The sequence below is a fragment of the Erpetoichthys calabaricus genome, chromosome 18, assembly GCF_900747795.2.
Source record: "Erpetoichthys calabaricus chromosome 18, fErpCal1.3, whole genome shotgun sequence".
In the NCBI taxonomy this organism is placed as follows: domain Eukaryota; kingdom Metazoa; phylum Chordata; class Cladistia; order Polypteriformes; family Polypteridae; genus Erpetoichthys; species Erpetoichthys calabaricus.
In genome coordinates, this window is record NC_041411.2 from 33,513,961 (window position 1) to 33,529,420 (window position 15,460).

Consider the following 15,460-nt stretch of genomic DNA (forward strand, 5'->3'; position numbering starts at 1 on the left):
ACCTTCCGCAGCCTTGACTCGGCAATCCAAAGACCCGTAAAGAAAGCGCGAGCGTCAGTCTGTGGATCACTCGTGCAAAATGATGTCGCCGGCACTGTGTGCACATGGCACCTGACTGTGAACAGCAGTTAAAAGCAAGATATAATACGTGCCAGCGTGAACCTTTCCTGATCAGCAGTACAAAAGCCTATCTATCTATAACGCCCAGTCCCGTTGGCTCTCCGGTGCCAGGACTGAAGAGGGCGGCGGCGCTGACTTCAGCGGCTGTTTTGCGCATGTGCACTGGACTGAGCCATCTGCCTTTTTTGTGGGAAGGGGGGCTGGGTCGAGGTAGGGTGGATGAGACCATCGCAGGCTGCCGGGAGCCATGTTGGAGATGAATGAAAGGAGGGCGAGGAGAAATGAGATGCTGCGTCTCTTAGCCGGAGCTTGAGGAACGGAGCACAGGGAGTAAATGAAAGGATCACGGGCAGCGGGAGAGAAGGAGTGCGGGAGGACGTTTGGGCCGGGCACTTCCGTGGACTGACCTAGCAGGGGAGGAGGAAGGATTATTTTTTTTATTCCGCTAATGGCTGCATCGCTACTGGGACCAAGTCTGATTTCCCGTCTCCTTCTGCTGTTGCTTCTCAGCCCTTTGTTTGCTGGCAACCCATGGAAGGTGGTGGGGGGCTGGGGTTGGACCGACCTATTCCTCCCCATCCGTGGACAGGTGAGAAGCTGTGGATCCAGGCTGTGGGAAAGCCAGGCGGCTTCATTTGGGGGGCGAGGAGGCTGCCGGGCATGTCTAGTGCAATTGGTGCCTTGCACCGGAGGAGGGGACCCTGCGAGGGGCTATGGCAGTTGGGAGAGACTACGTGGCTGCCCCTGCAAATTAACCCTTTTGTGCACTAAAATCAGCAACGATCAGCAACAGAACGGTAGCGATGAAGATGAAGAGGAGGAGGACGAGAGCTTTATCAAAAGCCGAGTGGGCAAGTCGTGCATCCCATTTCACCTCTTACATTGTTCCGTTCTACAGGGCGAGGATGGACGGAGGGAGCACAGGACCCGAGCCCATTTTTCTCCTGTTAGATGGCAAGCTGTCCCGGTTCTGAGTCGGCCTGGCAGCTCGGGCGGGAAAGTGCTGCCCCCAAAAGCTCCCCCGTACGCCTCGGACGCCCAGGCGCATTTCAAAGACCCCTTCGGCTGTCTTATACCTGTCATTTGTTGCAAGCAGCAGGGATCCACTGTGCCAGCAGCCACCCTCGTTTTGCTTTTGGACGCGAAGCAGCACTGCCTGTCCACATTCGGTAAAATGTTCGCCGGACCTGTGTTTTTCCTGCTTTTCGACCCCCAGTATTTACCTTCTACCGGAATGGAAAAGATCACTCCCGCCGCTTGCACTTTCAGGCTCGGCGGCGGGCCCCGCTGCCTGGACGGCCTACTGGACCTCCATGGATATTGCCCACTGGAGTGCACGGAAAAGAGTAAAGGTGACAGATGCAAGTGGTGTGAGGCTACTCGGGGTGAGTGTGGCGGCGCCTGCTTACAGATCTGTGTCAGCCAGCAGCCACCCGCCGGGGCCCGCGACACGCAGGACGGACCCCGAAATGGAAACCAGTCTTGGAGCGCGGGACCCGTGAGCCGTCAACAGATGCCCAGCCCTCCATGGACTCAGCGCTTGCTGTCAGTGAGTAATTCCAAATGCAGCGGTTCGGCTCTTCCTAATGAGCGATGCGCGCCCAAGTTGCGCTTTTTCACGAAATGCCGTTATTTCCCGACGACTAACTGCCGAGAGGAGTGTTTCCCGGGTTGTAAAGGCGTGTGCGGTTGCTGGGATCGATGGCGGAGATCTCCAGCCCCGCGTCCCGAGCGGAGGCCGCCAGGAGCGCACATTTCAGCACCGTGGTCAGCTCCTAGTCGCCCTCGGCTCCGCTCCGCTGATAGTGCCGCCGCCGTTGCTGCTGCTGTTTCTGCTGCATTCCACGCCACCGTTGCCTTCAGCTCCAGCGCTTGCACGCAAAACCGGAGCCACCGAGTGAAGCCTTTGTGCATCTGCCTCCTGCTACAAGCGTTCAACGCGACCAAAACACGTTTGAAAAAAGTGTGCCCTGAAGCGCACCCCAGGGCCACGGCAGCAGCTGAGCAGGGGGCTGCGTTCTCGTCAAGTTCACCCGCTGAGCTGCCACAGAGCACAAAGAGGCCCAGAAGGACTCGTAGAGCCGCCAACCGTCATCCTCAATTCCCGCAATACAACTACCAGGTTCAAGTAGCTGAGAACCAGCCTCCAGGGACTTCCGTAATTGTCATGGTAGCGCAGGACACCGACGCTGGCGAAGCCGGGCGCTTGTCCTACTCCTTGGCCCCCCTCATGAACAGCAGGTCCAGTGAGTACTTTGATATAGACCCTAGCAATGGTCTCATCCGCACCACACGGATTTTGGACCGGGAGCATATGGACCTGCACTATTTCCGAGTTACTGCCGTAGACCATGGCACCCCACGCATGTCGGCCACCACCATGTTGGCCATTACAGTGTCAGACCGTAATGATCATGACCCGGTGTTTGAGCAGACAGAGTACAGAGAAACGATTCGGGAGAACGTGGAAGAAGGCTACCCCATTTTGCAGTTACGCGCCACAGATTCTGATGCCCCGGCTAATGCCAACATTCGCTACCGCTTTGTGAGCGATGCATCTGTGCCAGGCCGCTCCATTTTCGACATCGACCCACGGTCTGGTCTGATTACGACGCGTGGTCCTGTTGATCGGGAAAAGATGGAACGCTATGCCCTGGTAGTAGAGGCCAGTGACCAGGGAAAGGAACCCGGTGCCAGATCGGCAAGTGTGAAGGTATTTATCACCGTTCTGGATGAGAATGATAACGTGCCTCAGTTTAGTGAGAGGCGCTACATTGTGCAGGTGCGAGAGGATGTCAGACCACACACTGAAATCTTACAGGTGACAGCCACCGATGATGACAAAGACAATAATGCTCTCGTTCACTACAACATAATAAGTGGGAACAGTCGTGGTCAGTTCTCCATAGATAGTGTCACTGGTGAAATCCAGGTTGTGGCTCCATTAGACTTTGAGGTGGAAAGAGAGTACGCCCTACGAATTCGTGCTCAAGATGCTGGCCGCCCGCCACTCTCCAACAACACCGGGATGGTAAGCATACAAGTAGTGGATGTTAATGACAACGCGCCGATTTTTGTGAGCACACCTTTTCAGGTGTCCGTGCTGGAGAATGCTCCCCTTGGCCACTCTGTCATCCACATTCAGGCCATCGACACCGATTCAGGGGACAATGCCCGACTGGAATACAAACTTACAGACACTTCTGCAGATACGCCCTTTGTGATCAATAGTGCCACAGGCTGGGTGACGGTGAGTGCAGCCCTGGATCGTGAGGCTGTGGAGCATTACTTTTTCAGCGTGGAAGCCCGTGATTATGGCTCACCTTCTCTGTCAGCGTCCGCAAGTGTTACCATCACCGTAATGGACGTCAATGATAATCGACCAGAGTTCACCCAGAAGGAGTATTTCATCCGTCTCAATGAGGATGCGGCAGTGGGCACCAGTGTGCTTACCGTGACTGCTGTGGACCGGGACGTTAATAGTGCAGTGACCTATCAGATCACTGGAGGCAACACTCGTAATCGCTTCTCTATCAGCACGCAGGGTGGCTCTGGCATCATTTCTTTGTCTCTGCCACTGGACTACAAACAGGAGCGGCGGTACGTGCTGACGGTCACTGCTTCTGATCGTACCCTCCATGACACCTGCCAGGTTCATGTCAATATCACAGATGCAAACACACACCGCCCAGTATTTCAAAGTGCGCATTACTCAGTAAGTGTGAACGAGGACCGGCCGCTGGGCAGCACTGTGGTGGTCATTAGCGCCACAGATGATGATGTGGGTGAAAATGCACGTATTGTGTATTTCTTGGAGGACAATATCCCTCAGTTTCGCATTGATCCATCTTCTGGGGCCATTACCTTGCAAGCTGAACTAGACTATGAAGATCAAATGACTTACACCCTGGCAATCACAGCTCGGGATAATGGCATCCCCCAAAAATCAGACACCACATACGTGGAGATCAACGTGAATGATGTGAACGATAACGCACCTCAGTTTCTGAGTCCACGGTATCAGGGCACAGCGAGTGAAGATGCACCACCCTTCACCAGCATCCTGCAGATATCTGCCACTGATCGGGACGCCCATGCCAATGGTCGCGTGCAGTACACCTTCCAGAATGGCGAGGATGGGGATGGCGACTTCACCATTGAGCCAACATCAGGCATAGTGCGCACCGTTAGAAGGCTGGACCGCGAGAGTGTCCCATTTTATGAGCTCACCGCATTTGCTGTTGACCGTGGGATTCCCCCACAGCGCACCCCGGTGCACATCCAAGTTACGGTGCTGGATGTTAATGACAATGCCCCAGTGTTCCCGGCCGATGATTTTGAAGTGTTTGTGAAAGAGAACAGTGCCGTGGGTTCAGTGGTGGCACAGATTGTAGCAACTGACCCAGATGAGGGACCTAATGCCCAGATCATGTACCAGATTGTTGAGGGCAACATCCCAGAAATCTTTCAAATGGACATCTTCTCAGGAGAACTGACCACTCTTATTGACTTGGATTACGAGGTACGCTCTGAATATGCCATCGTGGTGCAAGCTACCTCAGCTCCCTTGGTCAGTCGGGCCACAGTGCGCATCAAACTGGTTGACCAAAATGACAACGGACCAGTTCTACAGAATTTCCAGATCATTTTCAACAATTTTGTATCCAACAAATCAAACAGTTTCCCCAGCGGCATAATTGGACGCATCCCAGCCAGAGACCCTGATGTTTCAGACCGCCTGTATTACTCCTTTGAACGAGGAAATGAGCTCAACCTCCTCCTCCTCAACCACACTAGTGGGGAACTTCGTCTGAGTCGGAAGCTGGACAACAACAGGCCTTTGGTGGCTTCCATGCTTGTGACTGTCACGGGTAAGTCCTGCCATTTGTCTGGTCTATCAGTGATGTGAATTCAGTGAGTTCAGGGGCATAACTGGGTACTACTGGGGCATCGAGGAAGATGTGGCTAATTAAGAAGTGCAGCCCGAGGGTCATGTCTAAACAATACATGAAACAAGTTCAAGGTTTTATTTGTCATTCCAGCCATATCTAAAATAGGGTGGGACAAACCTGCCCCCAACTGTCTGTTTCTTTAATATTCTGATGAAGAACATCCAGGGCTTCATTTTGGCTTAACCAGTGTGACGGTTTTTGTGTGAACATTATAATCCATAGCCTGAGCATGGAGTTTGAACATGGAGTTTGGAATACATACAGTGTAAGCAGTTTAGAGGAGCAATCTGGGACCTGATATAGAAATGGTGTTTGACCTGTAGGGGGCGTCTCAGAAGCCCAAACCTCAGACACAACCGCACAGACACTAAGCCCAGGTTCAAAAGAGCTTTTATTCAATACTACCTTTACCTTTTCTCCCAACCATCCATCCATCAATTATCCAACCCGCTATATCCTAACTACAGGGTCACGGGGGTCTACTGCCCAGCCAACACAGGGCGCAAGGCAGGAAACAAACCCCGGGCAGGGCGCCAGCCCACTGCAGGGCTCTCCCAACCATAATTCTTTTTCTTTCTCTGTCTTCCTTTTCTCTTCTCCTTCCTAACAAGCTTTGCCCACCACCTCCCATCTCCAACTCCCTCTGAATAGGGAGGTTGCCTTTATGCCAGACCCAAGTGTATCTGTGGTACCAGCACACCACACCCAGGAAGCACTTCTGGCTTAGGCAGGACTGCCACAGAATAAGGGAGTCGCATCTCTGCGGCCCTTAAGGGATGCAATGTAGCAGCATTCCCGAACTACAAGTCCCAAGCGGTCCTGAGGGTGTCCAAATTGGGGCCAGACCAGAGGTGCACTGCTGCCTATTGTACTGGGGGACCCAACTGTTCCTGGCAGGCAGTCTCCCCCAGTCCATCCATTATATCTTCTCCCTCGATTGGAAAAGGGGATAGAAACCATCCTGTCTGGAGTGCACATTCATCTGCACTGTCCTCCCATAATGGCCTCCCGACCGGATAAGAAGCCACTCTCCATCCCAGTCCATTCATTACGTCTATCATGTATGAATAGATGAACGTTCAGCCAGGGTCCAGGACTACAGTATATAACCAGTTCAGAGGTTTATATTTACAGAATGGACAGTTAACCAGGCGGCACGGTGGCGCAGTGGGTAGTGCTGCTGCCTCGCAGTTGGGAGACCTGGGGACCCGGGTTTGCTTCCCGGGCCCTCCCTGCGTGGAGTTTGCATGTTCTCCCCGTGTCTGCGTGGGTTTCCTCCCATAGTCCAAAGACATGCAGGTTAGGTGGATTGGCGATTCTAAATTGGCCCTAGTGTGTGCTTGGTGTGTGGGTGTGTTTGTGTGTGTCCTGCAGTGGGTTGGCACCCTGCCCAGGATTGGTTCCCTGCCTTGTGCCCTGTGTTGGCTGGGATTGGCTCCAGCAGACCCCCGTGACCCTGTGTTCGGATTCAGCGGGTTGGAAAATGGATGGATGGATGGACAGTTAACCAGTATGTGAACAGTGTAACCAGTCTGGTGGTGCTGCTTAAGGCAGTTCTATGAAGAGTAAAGGCAGTGCCTGGAGTTGGTATATGAGCAGCACAACCAGTTCAGAGGCCGATTCCAAAAGATGGCATAAGAACAAAATAATCAGGCTAAGGCTCGGCTAATGTTACAACCAGTTTGGCCTGGTGCCTGTATGTGAAACGCAAAACCAGTTGTAAGTCACTGTCTTTGGCCAGTTTTGACTTTGTGCAAGCAGTGTGGCCAATTCATCCTGGAAGTGGTGCATAAACCGAATAACCAGTTCAGAAGGGGCCAGCTTGAATGGCATGGCCGGTTTGTTGTGCAGCCTGAGATTTTAATCAGTTTAGAGATTCGTCCTGAGGCCAGTGCGCCATCAGTTTAACCGGTTCATAGGTTAACCGGCATGTGTCCATTATCTGAACAATAGAAACGTGTGGGAGTCTAGTTTGGAGGGGCATTCTGGGAACATTTCATGCAGTTCAGATATGTAGAGGACGTAAGCATGATAGGATCTGTATATACGTGTGTATACTAAGAGTGTAGCCAGTTCTGAGGTACAGCCTGGGGCCAGTGATTGACTAGTATTCTGGGGGTGGCACAGTGGCACAGTGGTAGCGCTGCTGCCTCACAGTAAGGAGACCTGGGTTCGCTTCCCAGTGCGTGGAGTTTGCATGTTCTCCCCGTGTCTGTGTGGGTTTCCTCCCACAGTCCAAAGACATGTAGGTTAGGTGCATTGGCGATTCTAAATTGTCCCTAGTGTGTGCTTGGTGTGTGTGTCCTGCGGTGGGCTGGCACCCTACCCAGGATTTGTTCCTGCCTTGTGTCTTGTGCTGGCTGAGATTGGCTCCAGCAGACCCCCGTGACCGTGTGTTAGAATATCGCAGGTTGGACAATGACTGACTGACTGACTCCATTCTGGTCCATAAAGGTTTTAATTAATTTAGGATGAGAGCATGAACCACTTAACCTGCTCAGAGATGCAGCTGGAAACCAGTATGTGAACACTGTAAGCAGCTGAAAGGTGCAGTAAATGAGCAGTTCAGGGGTGCAGGATGGAGCCATTGTATGATCACTTTACATCAGTGGTATACCTGGTTGAGAAGTACAGAACGGCACCACTGTGTAACCAGTATGCCAATTCAGGGGTGCATTCTCAAATGAGCGTAAAAATAACGTAACCAGTTCAGGATGCCCCATTGCAGCCATTAAATGGACAGTTTAAGGGTGCAGGACCCATCAATGAGCAGAGCCACCAGTTCAAAAGTGCAAACCTGGGCGATAGATAGATAGATAGATAGATAGATAGATAGATAGATAGATAGATAGATAGATAGATAGATAGATAGATAGATAGATAGATAGATAGATAGATAGATAGATAGATAGATAGATAGATAGATAGATAGGAAAGGCACTATATTCAATAGACATTTATGAAGGGCACTATTGTAAGATAGATAGATAGATAGATAGATAGATAGATAGATAGATAGATAGATAGATAGATAGATAGATAGATAGATAATTTTTAAAATGACCTTTATTTTAAACAGTAACAAAAACATTAACAAAACAATATACACATTCAATTAACATAAAAAAAACAAGCGTCATAATAAACAAGAAGCCATACATCCAACCCCAACTACTCCCCCTTTACACTCCTCCTACTCCGCACATTAATAATAACTTTAACAGTTAATAATTCATTAAAACACAAAGACCACCTGTACTCCCCTTTACACTCCTCCTACTCCGCACATTAATAGATAGATAGATAGATAGATAGATAGATAGATAGATAGATAGATAGATAGATAGATAGATAGGAAAGGCACTATATTCAATAGACATTTATGAAGGGCACTATTGTAACATAGATAGATAGATAGATAGATAGATAGATAGATAGATAGATAGATAGATAGATAGATAGATAGATAGATAGATAGATAGATAGGAAAGGCACTATATTCAATAGACATTTATGAAGGGCACTATTGTAACATAGATAGATAGATAGATAGATAGATAGATAGATAGATAGATAGATAGATAGATAGATAGATAGATAGATAGATAGATAGATAGATAGATACTTTATTAATCCCAATGGGAAATTTCACATAGATTCACCAGATCAGAGGCATAGCGCGAGAACGATGAGCAGGCCGTCCACTCCCCAGGGGCTCTGTAGTCCATTTACATGCCCAGCCTCGGTTGTGACCATCTAGAGATAAAGTCTGCCCTCGGTTTGTGGACAGCGCGATCATTCCGAGGTGGGTAATGGACAACACAAGGCAGACAGAGAGCACTTGTCCTCATGGTATGTATTACTGAATGAAAGTGAAAGCACAGGCGAATTTAGGAGAATGAGATCAAAAGACAAAAATGAAAGTGATGAGTAATTGACATGGGAAAAGGGATTTAAAAGATTAAACATCCAGGTTTAGATCGTCCTAACACATGAAGCCGAGGGCTTTAAACAGCACAATTCTGCATGAAAGCCATAATTAGCCTTATTGCAGTGGACTGATTTTTAAGCCCTGCGTTACGTGGCATCACCAAAGATGGGTTTCTCTGTACGTTTTACTTACTGCTCGAAACGCCTGGAAATGTCTCCATTCAGGGTAAACTTGTTTGAAGCTTTCTTCTTTTATACCTCTTGACATGTTTGCTGTGACGTTTTGTGAAGCCAATCGACTTACTGACATAAATACGTACGTAAGAGACGGGGTCAGTGTGTGTCGAGGATGCACAAAGGCAGTTTAAGAGGACCTGGGTGGGATGTGGGCATGAGGGACAGCGTTAACAGGACATTAGGTTTGTGTGGGTATGGGTGACTGTGCCCAAGGAACTTAATATGGCGTTGTGAAGAGCGACAGATTGAAGGTTTTTAATTTGCGTGAATTGTGGTGGTCATGACAGACCAAGTCGGATGATGTGTGGTGACAGATTTAAGAGGCAAAGTCAGAAAATACCATCGTGGCATAGTGTTGTGAAAGAGTCAGAGCTGGAATTCTTTGTTTTGATATGGCCCAAGTTAGAGAATCTGACCTAAATGTGGACACAGGGGACTTGAATTTAGGGGCAATGCCAGGAGGACTTTGTTCAGTGAGCGGATTCTGAGGACATCATCTCAACATCATGAGATGGGGCTGAGGACTCCACCTTAAGGCCGTGGCACATGAGACAACTTTGTCACAGAGAGTTTCACTTGTAGCCTTCATTTACATCATCTTAGCAAGTCACAGGCAGCTCGATTTTTGTCTTTAGTCATAGCGGGCGGACTGCGTGTGCAGGAGAGAAGACAACCAGTGAGCACCCAACTGGAAGTACAATGCATAAAATGAGGAATAAGGAACCTCACAAACGGAAGAGAAGCTCATCTGTCTAATGACTCTTCTTTTATATACCACCACAGATTTAAAAGAAGGGGATAAGAAGGGGCAGATGTGGCAGCTGAACTCGCCACACCTGTTAACCCTTAGTACAGCACCGGCTCCGTCAGCCAGCACGTTATTGGCTGTCAGAAAAATGGACTGTGCAATCGCTAAGCTTGCCATGCCCAGCGATTATCAGTCATGTAGAGTGACACGGTCCAGATCTGCTACTGCAGCTGGCACGTCTGACGTATCCTCCAACTAGAAGACACGTCATGAAGGGACGTGTGATATGACATCAGCTTTATTGTAGTAGATGTCAGTTTAGCGTGGTGAAGTTCTTAAACCAAAGAGACTTGTGTTTAGGAGGCGCAGGTACACAGTGTATCAAGGATTGCCAGAGATAGAGATTGTCTGCTTGGCACAGTCAGCCTGGGCAATGATGAAGAAGGAAAGATTTACAGGATATCTTAACTATATGAGGATCTCAGCTCAGGGCGGCAAGAAGAATGGCTGGTGGTAGGTCCAACAGCTTGACGCGGTCACAACAGACGATCTGAGGTAAACTTATCTTTGTGTCGTGGTGAAGGACAGATTGAGACTTTCATTGCTGAGTCGGGTTATTTCAGTGACATCAGTAAGATGACAAGGGGACAAGAAATCAGTATTTCAACTCCAGTGAGGGCTTCTTTAGGTTAATGTAGGGGGCTGCACAGTACCACTCGTTATTCTCGCCGCCACTCAGCTCCAGGGTCTTGGATCTGATTGCCGGCCTATCCTAGTTATTTTTGGAAGGGGAGCCATCCACTTGGTGTTCAAGTTAGACTCTAAACACGCCTGGCATGAGTGTGTCTGGGTGTGTTTGCCCTGTGACGGACTGTTGTCCTGCCTTGACTTGGTTCTTCTCTTGCACCCTCCATAAACTGCAGCCCATTATGAACTTGTATTGATTAAAACGATGGATGGACTCCCTGATGTGCCGGGCCACCGGTGGAGTTGGACAGATTTTAAATCACTAGTGCAGATCTGCCGGGGCTCATCTGGGAATTGATTTGAATGGAAATCTCTTGGTGTGGTTTTGGCGGTGGTGCCATTTTGTCATTGTCCAGAGGTTAAAGTTCACTTATGTGGATGGCATCTGCTGCCTGCCTTTGTTTCCTGATCACGGAGCCCTCAAGGGGTCAGTTTCTCATTTCAGTAAAGCTGTTCAGTACCCTGCAGCTTTTCTGATGAAAGTGAAGGGAGGGCAGAGACGTCGGTATAACCTGACAGCTGGAACTTGCACTTCTTGTGAAGCATCTGTTCGGCATGGGATATCATCCGGACTTGACGGCACCCGCACAAACAAAATGTTGTTCACCGTGGATAATATTCCTGAACTTTCTTTGCAGACCTCATTGGCAAATGCTTAAAAACGGCTAAGCTGATTAGATGCTCGGCTTGAGTGGAGATTCCATCTGTACGAGTCTGATGTTAATCCTGCCGCTCTCTCATTTTTTCTTTGAACGCTGGTAACTGCGGAGGTGAAGGTGAACCCTTGAGGGTCTCTGCAGGAAGATGGGCATTGGGTGGTATTCATACAAAGGTTAGCCTGTCCAGTGCTTCTGTGCTCACCTAACATACATGGCAGTCACGTGTATTCAGAATAATGGCACTAACTGTACCTTCTCAGTCCTGGTGCACCCTAATTTGTCCCATTGTGTCCTGGCAGGCTGGTTGTGCCCTACTGTGTTTCCTGTGCTGTCTCCCCTATAAAGGCAAGTCACTCCATTTTCAGCCCTTGTGCTTCCTTCTGTGAATCCCCATATTTTTTCAGCCCTGATAAGCCTGGCTATGGTTTGTTACGCTTTCTCAGCCATTGTGCTCCTCAACGTGGTTCACTGTGCTTTTGCAGTGCAAGTGCATCCTAATGGGGTTCCCTGTGTTTTGTCAACCTCAGACCTGGTGGACCCTGATTTATTTCAATACGTTTTCTACTGTCGTCCACTGTATGTTTGTCATACTTTCTCATCCCAGAACCATGGAGTTCATCCCTTGAGTCCTCCACAGTAGTTTGCCATGCTTAATCAGCCCTGATGTGCACTAATATGGAGTTCAGCCCAGGTGTCCTCTACTTTGGTTCCATGCTTTCTCAGCCCAGGTGTGTCCTCACAGCCTGTTTTTGCCCCTTTATGTCCACTTGTGGTTTGGTATTCTGCTTCAGCCATGATGCTGCTTCTGGCTGTGCTTTTGCAGTATTCTACTGTTTTTTTCTCAAACCTTGTATTTCCTAATTGGTTTCAAGAAGTTTCCTCAGCCCTGGTGGGCCCTAATATGATTCACCACATAGAGTACTGTACCCCTTGTATGTTCAGATGTGATGTGGTATGCTGTCTCAGCTATGGTGCTCCCAGTTGTGGTTCATTCTGCTTTTTCATTTCAAGCTTATCCTAATGTGAGTCATGGTGGCCTCTCAACCCTGGCGTGTCCTCATATGGTATACCATGGAGTTCAAGTCTGGCGTCCTTCACTGTGGTTTGCCATGGTTTATCACCCCTGGTGTAACCAAATATATTTGACCATAGAGGTCAGTTGTGGTGTCCTCCACTGTGGTTTACCATGCTTTATCAGCCCTGGTGTTCTCTAATATGGTTCATCACCTGTTTTAGCTCTTGTATGTCCAGCTGCAGTTTGGTATAATGGCTCAGCTGTGGTACTCCCTAATGTGGTTTACTGTGCTCATTGATCTCAGGTTTGTCCTATTGCAAGTCACTGTGGCTTCATGGCCCTGGTGTGCCATAATGTGATTCACCATGGAGTTCAGTCCTGGTGTCTTCCACTGTGGCTTGTCATGGCTTCACATCCTTGGTATACCACTAATATGAGGCGAGATTGCATTGGTTTGGACATGTGCAGAGGAGAGATGCTGGGTATAATGAGGGAAGGATGTTAAAGATAGAGCTGCCAGGCAAGAGGAGAAGAGGAAGTCCTAACAGAAGGTGTATGGATGTGGTGAGAGAGGACATGCAGGTAATGGGGGTAACAGAACAAGATGTAGAGGACAGAAATATATGGAAGAAGATGATCTGCTGTGGCAACCCCTAATGGGAGCAGCCGAAAGAGGAAGAAGAAGGTGTACTCTTATATGGTGCACCATGGGGTTCATCCCTGGTGTTGTCCAATTTGGTTTGGCATGCTTTCTCATTCCTAGTGCTCCCTAGTATGGTGCACCATGAGGTTCAGTCCTGATGTTCTCCTCTGTGGTTTGTCATACTTTCTCAGCCAAGGTGTGTCCCAATATGATGCACCATGGGGTTCATCCCCAGTGTCCTCTACTGTAGTTTGCCATGCTTTCTCAGCCCTGGTGTTCCCTAATATGGTTCATCACCTGTTTTACATATTGTACAGTATGTCAAGCTGCAGTTTGGTATGATTGGCTCAGCCATTGTACTCCCTAAAGTGGTTCACTCTACTCTTTCATCTCAAGTGTATCCTAATGCAAGTCACTGTGGCTTAACCGCCCTGTTGTGCCCTAAAGTGATACACCATGGAGTTCAGTCCTGGAGTGCTCTGCTGGGGATTTCTATGCTTCCTCAGGCCGGGTTTGTCCTACTGTGTTGTATTCTTCTGCTTCTACTCAATGTCACAGCCCACTGCACATTAATAGCGTTGTTGTATGTTTTCTTGTGTATTTGTAGCTCTGGTGTGGTCCTACGTAGCTTGCTGCATGTTCTCTCCCTGGTGTGCCTTATTGTGGTTCACATGGCTTCTTCATCAGTGCAATTGTGTCCTAATTTGGCTTGTTGTGTTTTCATAGTTCTTGTACACACGTATGGAATTCATTGTCCTTTCTCAGCAATGGTTTGCGCTAATCTGAATTGTTGTGTTTTTTAGCTCTGGTGTGCCCCGTACTCCACCATGCTGGACATTGTCAACCCCGCTGTGCCCTAAATTGGCTCGCTGTGTTTTTTCAGCCTTCATGTACCTCAATATCGTTTGCTGATTTTACTCTTAGGCGAGATGTACCCAGTTGTGACAAACCACACAATCACAGCACTAGTGTGCCCCAAAGTGGTTCCTTATGGTTTCTCAACCATGGCGTGCCACAATGTTGTGTGCTGTGGTTCCTCTTCTCTTGTGGTTCATTGTGTGACTTTTTCTTATGTCAGATGTGCCCTAGTATATGTGATGGCACCATAGTATATGTGAAGGCACCATGACAGTTTGAATCACAGTAGTCATTATTTGGGGTACACTCTAAGTTTTGTGTTGCCTGTTTTGGAAGTCCTAGTGCACTTTGGAGGATTAGCACCACTCCAATATGGCTTACAGTCCACCGTGAGCACCATCATCATGTACTTATACGTTTGGTTGGATTTATTCCTGTGATAGATTAGCATCTATCAGTTGTGATAGATGTAATGGATGGACTGGCATCGGGACTGGAGTAGATAGGGGAGGATATTATGGGAGGACAGCACATCCCAGTCAGGATGGTTCCGATCCCCTTTCCCAGTCAGGAGAAAGTTATAATAGATGGACAAAGGGAGATGGCCTGTCAAAAAACAGTTGTCCCCCCAGTGTTATAGGTGGCAGTGGTTCTCTGCCATAGCTTTAGTTCAGACACCCGCAGAGCTGCAGTCCTGTTGGGTTCCCCGGGGTGCCACCAGCTCCATGGTGCTTCCTTGGTGCAATGTTCTGGCACTGGAAGTGCTCCCAGGTCCAGCATTAATGGAACCACCTTGATTCGCTCTGGAAGTCAGAGTCAGGAGAGGAGGAAGTCAAAGCTCACCTGGAAGGAGGGGAGGGTAATGAAGATGAGATAAAGGGATTGTATGACTTATTGTGCATTGGGAGAAGCCAGTGTATGCAGTGTACGTTTGAACCTAACAGTGAGTCGGGGTGGTTGTGTCTGGGCTTTAGGGCTTTGAGATGCTCCCTGCAGGCCACACGGTCTTGAAATGGGCCGGCTCGAGTATGAAGCTGCTGTCTGTAGAGCCGAGGCGAAGTGTTACTCATCGATCAGACTGCTTGGAGAGCCTTTGCTTTTATCGTAGTATAGAGACCGAAATACAGATCCCAGTATGTGTGTGGGGGGCTGTTTGGGTGTCTGTGGCGAGAGGTGGAGTGACAGGGTTTTGTGGACGCTTCTGAACTTTGACCTCTGGTAGAAATGCGCTCCCTCCCATTTTGTAGATCCTGTGAAGCGGAAAGCCCCCAGCTCTGTGAGAGCGGAACGCGGCTCTGTAAGTGATTTAATTAGACTCAAGGGAGAGTGCGAGGAAGGCTCAGAGACGGGAGAGCAGATTGTTAAAAGGAGTGTGTGAAAGAGAAGAAATGGGAGATAAAACTAGGGGCTGCAAGAAAGACAAGAGAGCGGGTGGGAGAAGAAGAAAGAAAAAGAGCAGGAAGAGAGGGGGACGGGTCGAGTTTATTGTGCTGTGCTTATTTTGTCTTGTTTATTTGTTATACTCTCATCAAAGCTTTGTCAATATATGTC

At 48.8% G+C, this 15,460-nt stretch overlaps 1 protein-coding gene across 4 annotated transcripts in view; it reads left to right on the forward strand.

The window, feature by feature from the left end:
- Positions 1 to 324: 324 nt before the first annotated feature.
- celsr3 (cadherin, EGF LAG seven-pass G-type receptor 3) overlaps positions 325 to 15,460 on the forward strand; it is a 141,091-nt gene continuing 125,955 nt past the window's right edge. For 2 of the 4 annotated variants that reach the window (XM_051921237.1, XM_051921236.1), the window contains exon 1: positions 326 to 4,991. In XM_051921237.1, coding sequence (XP_051777197.1) covers positions 569 to 4,991 — 4,423 coding nt within the window. In that variant the 5' untranslated portion in view covers positions 326 to 568. Of the gene's footprint in view, positions 4,992 to 15,460 lie in introns of all 4 variants that reach the window. The other 2 variants (XM_051921238.1, XM_028825243.2) reach the window with 2 other exon arrangements.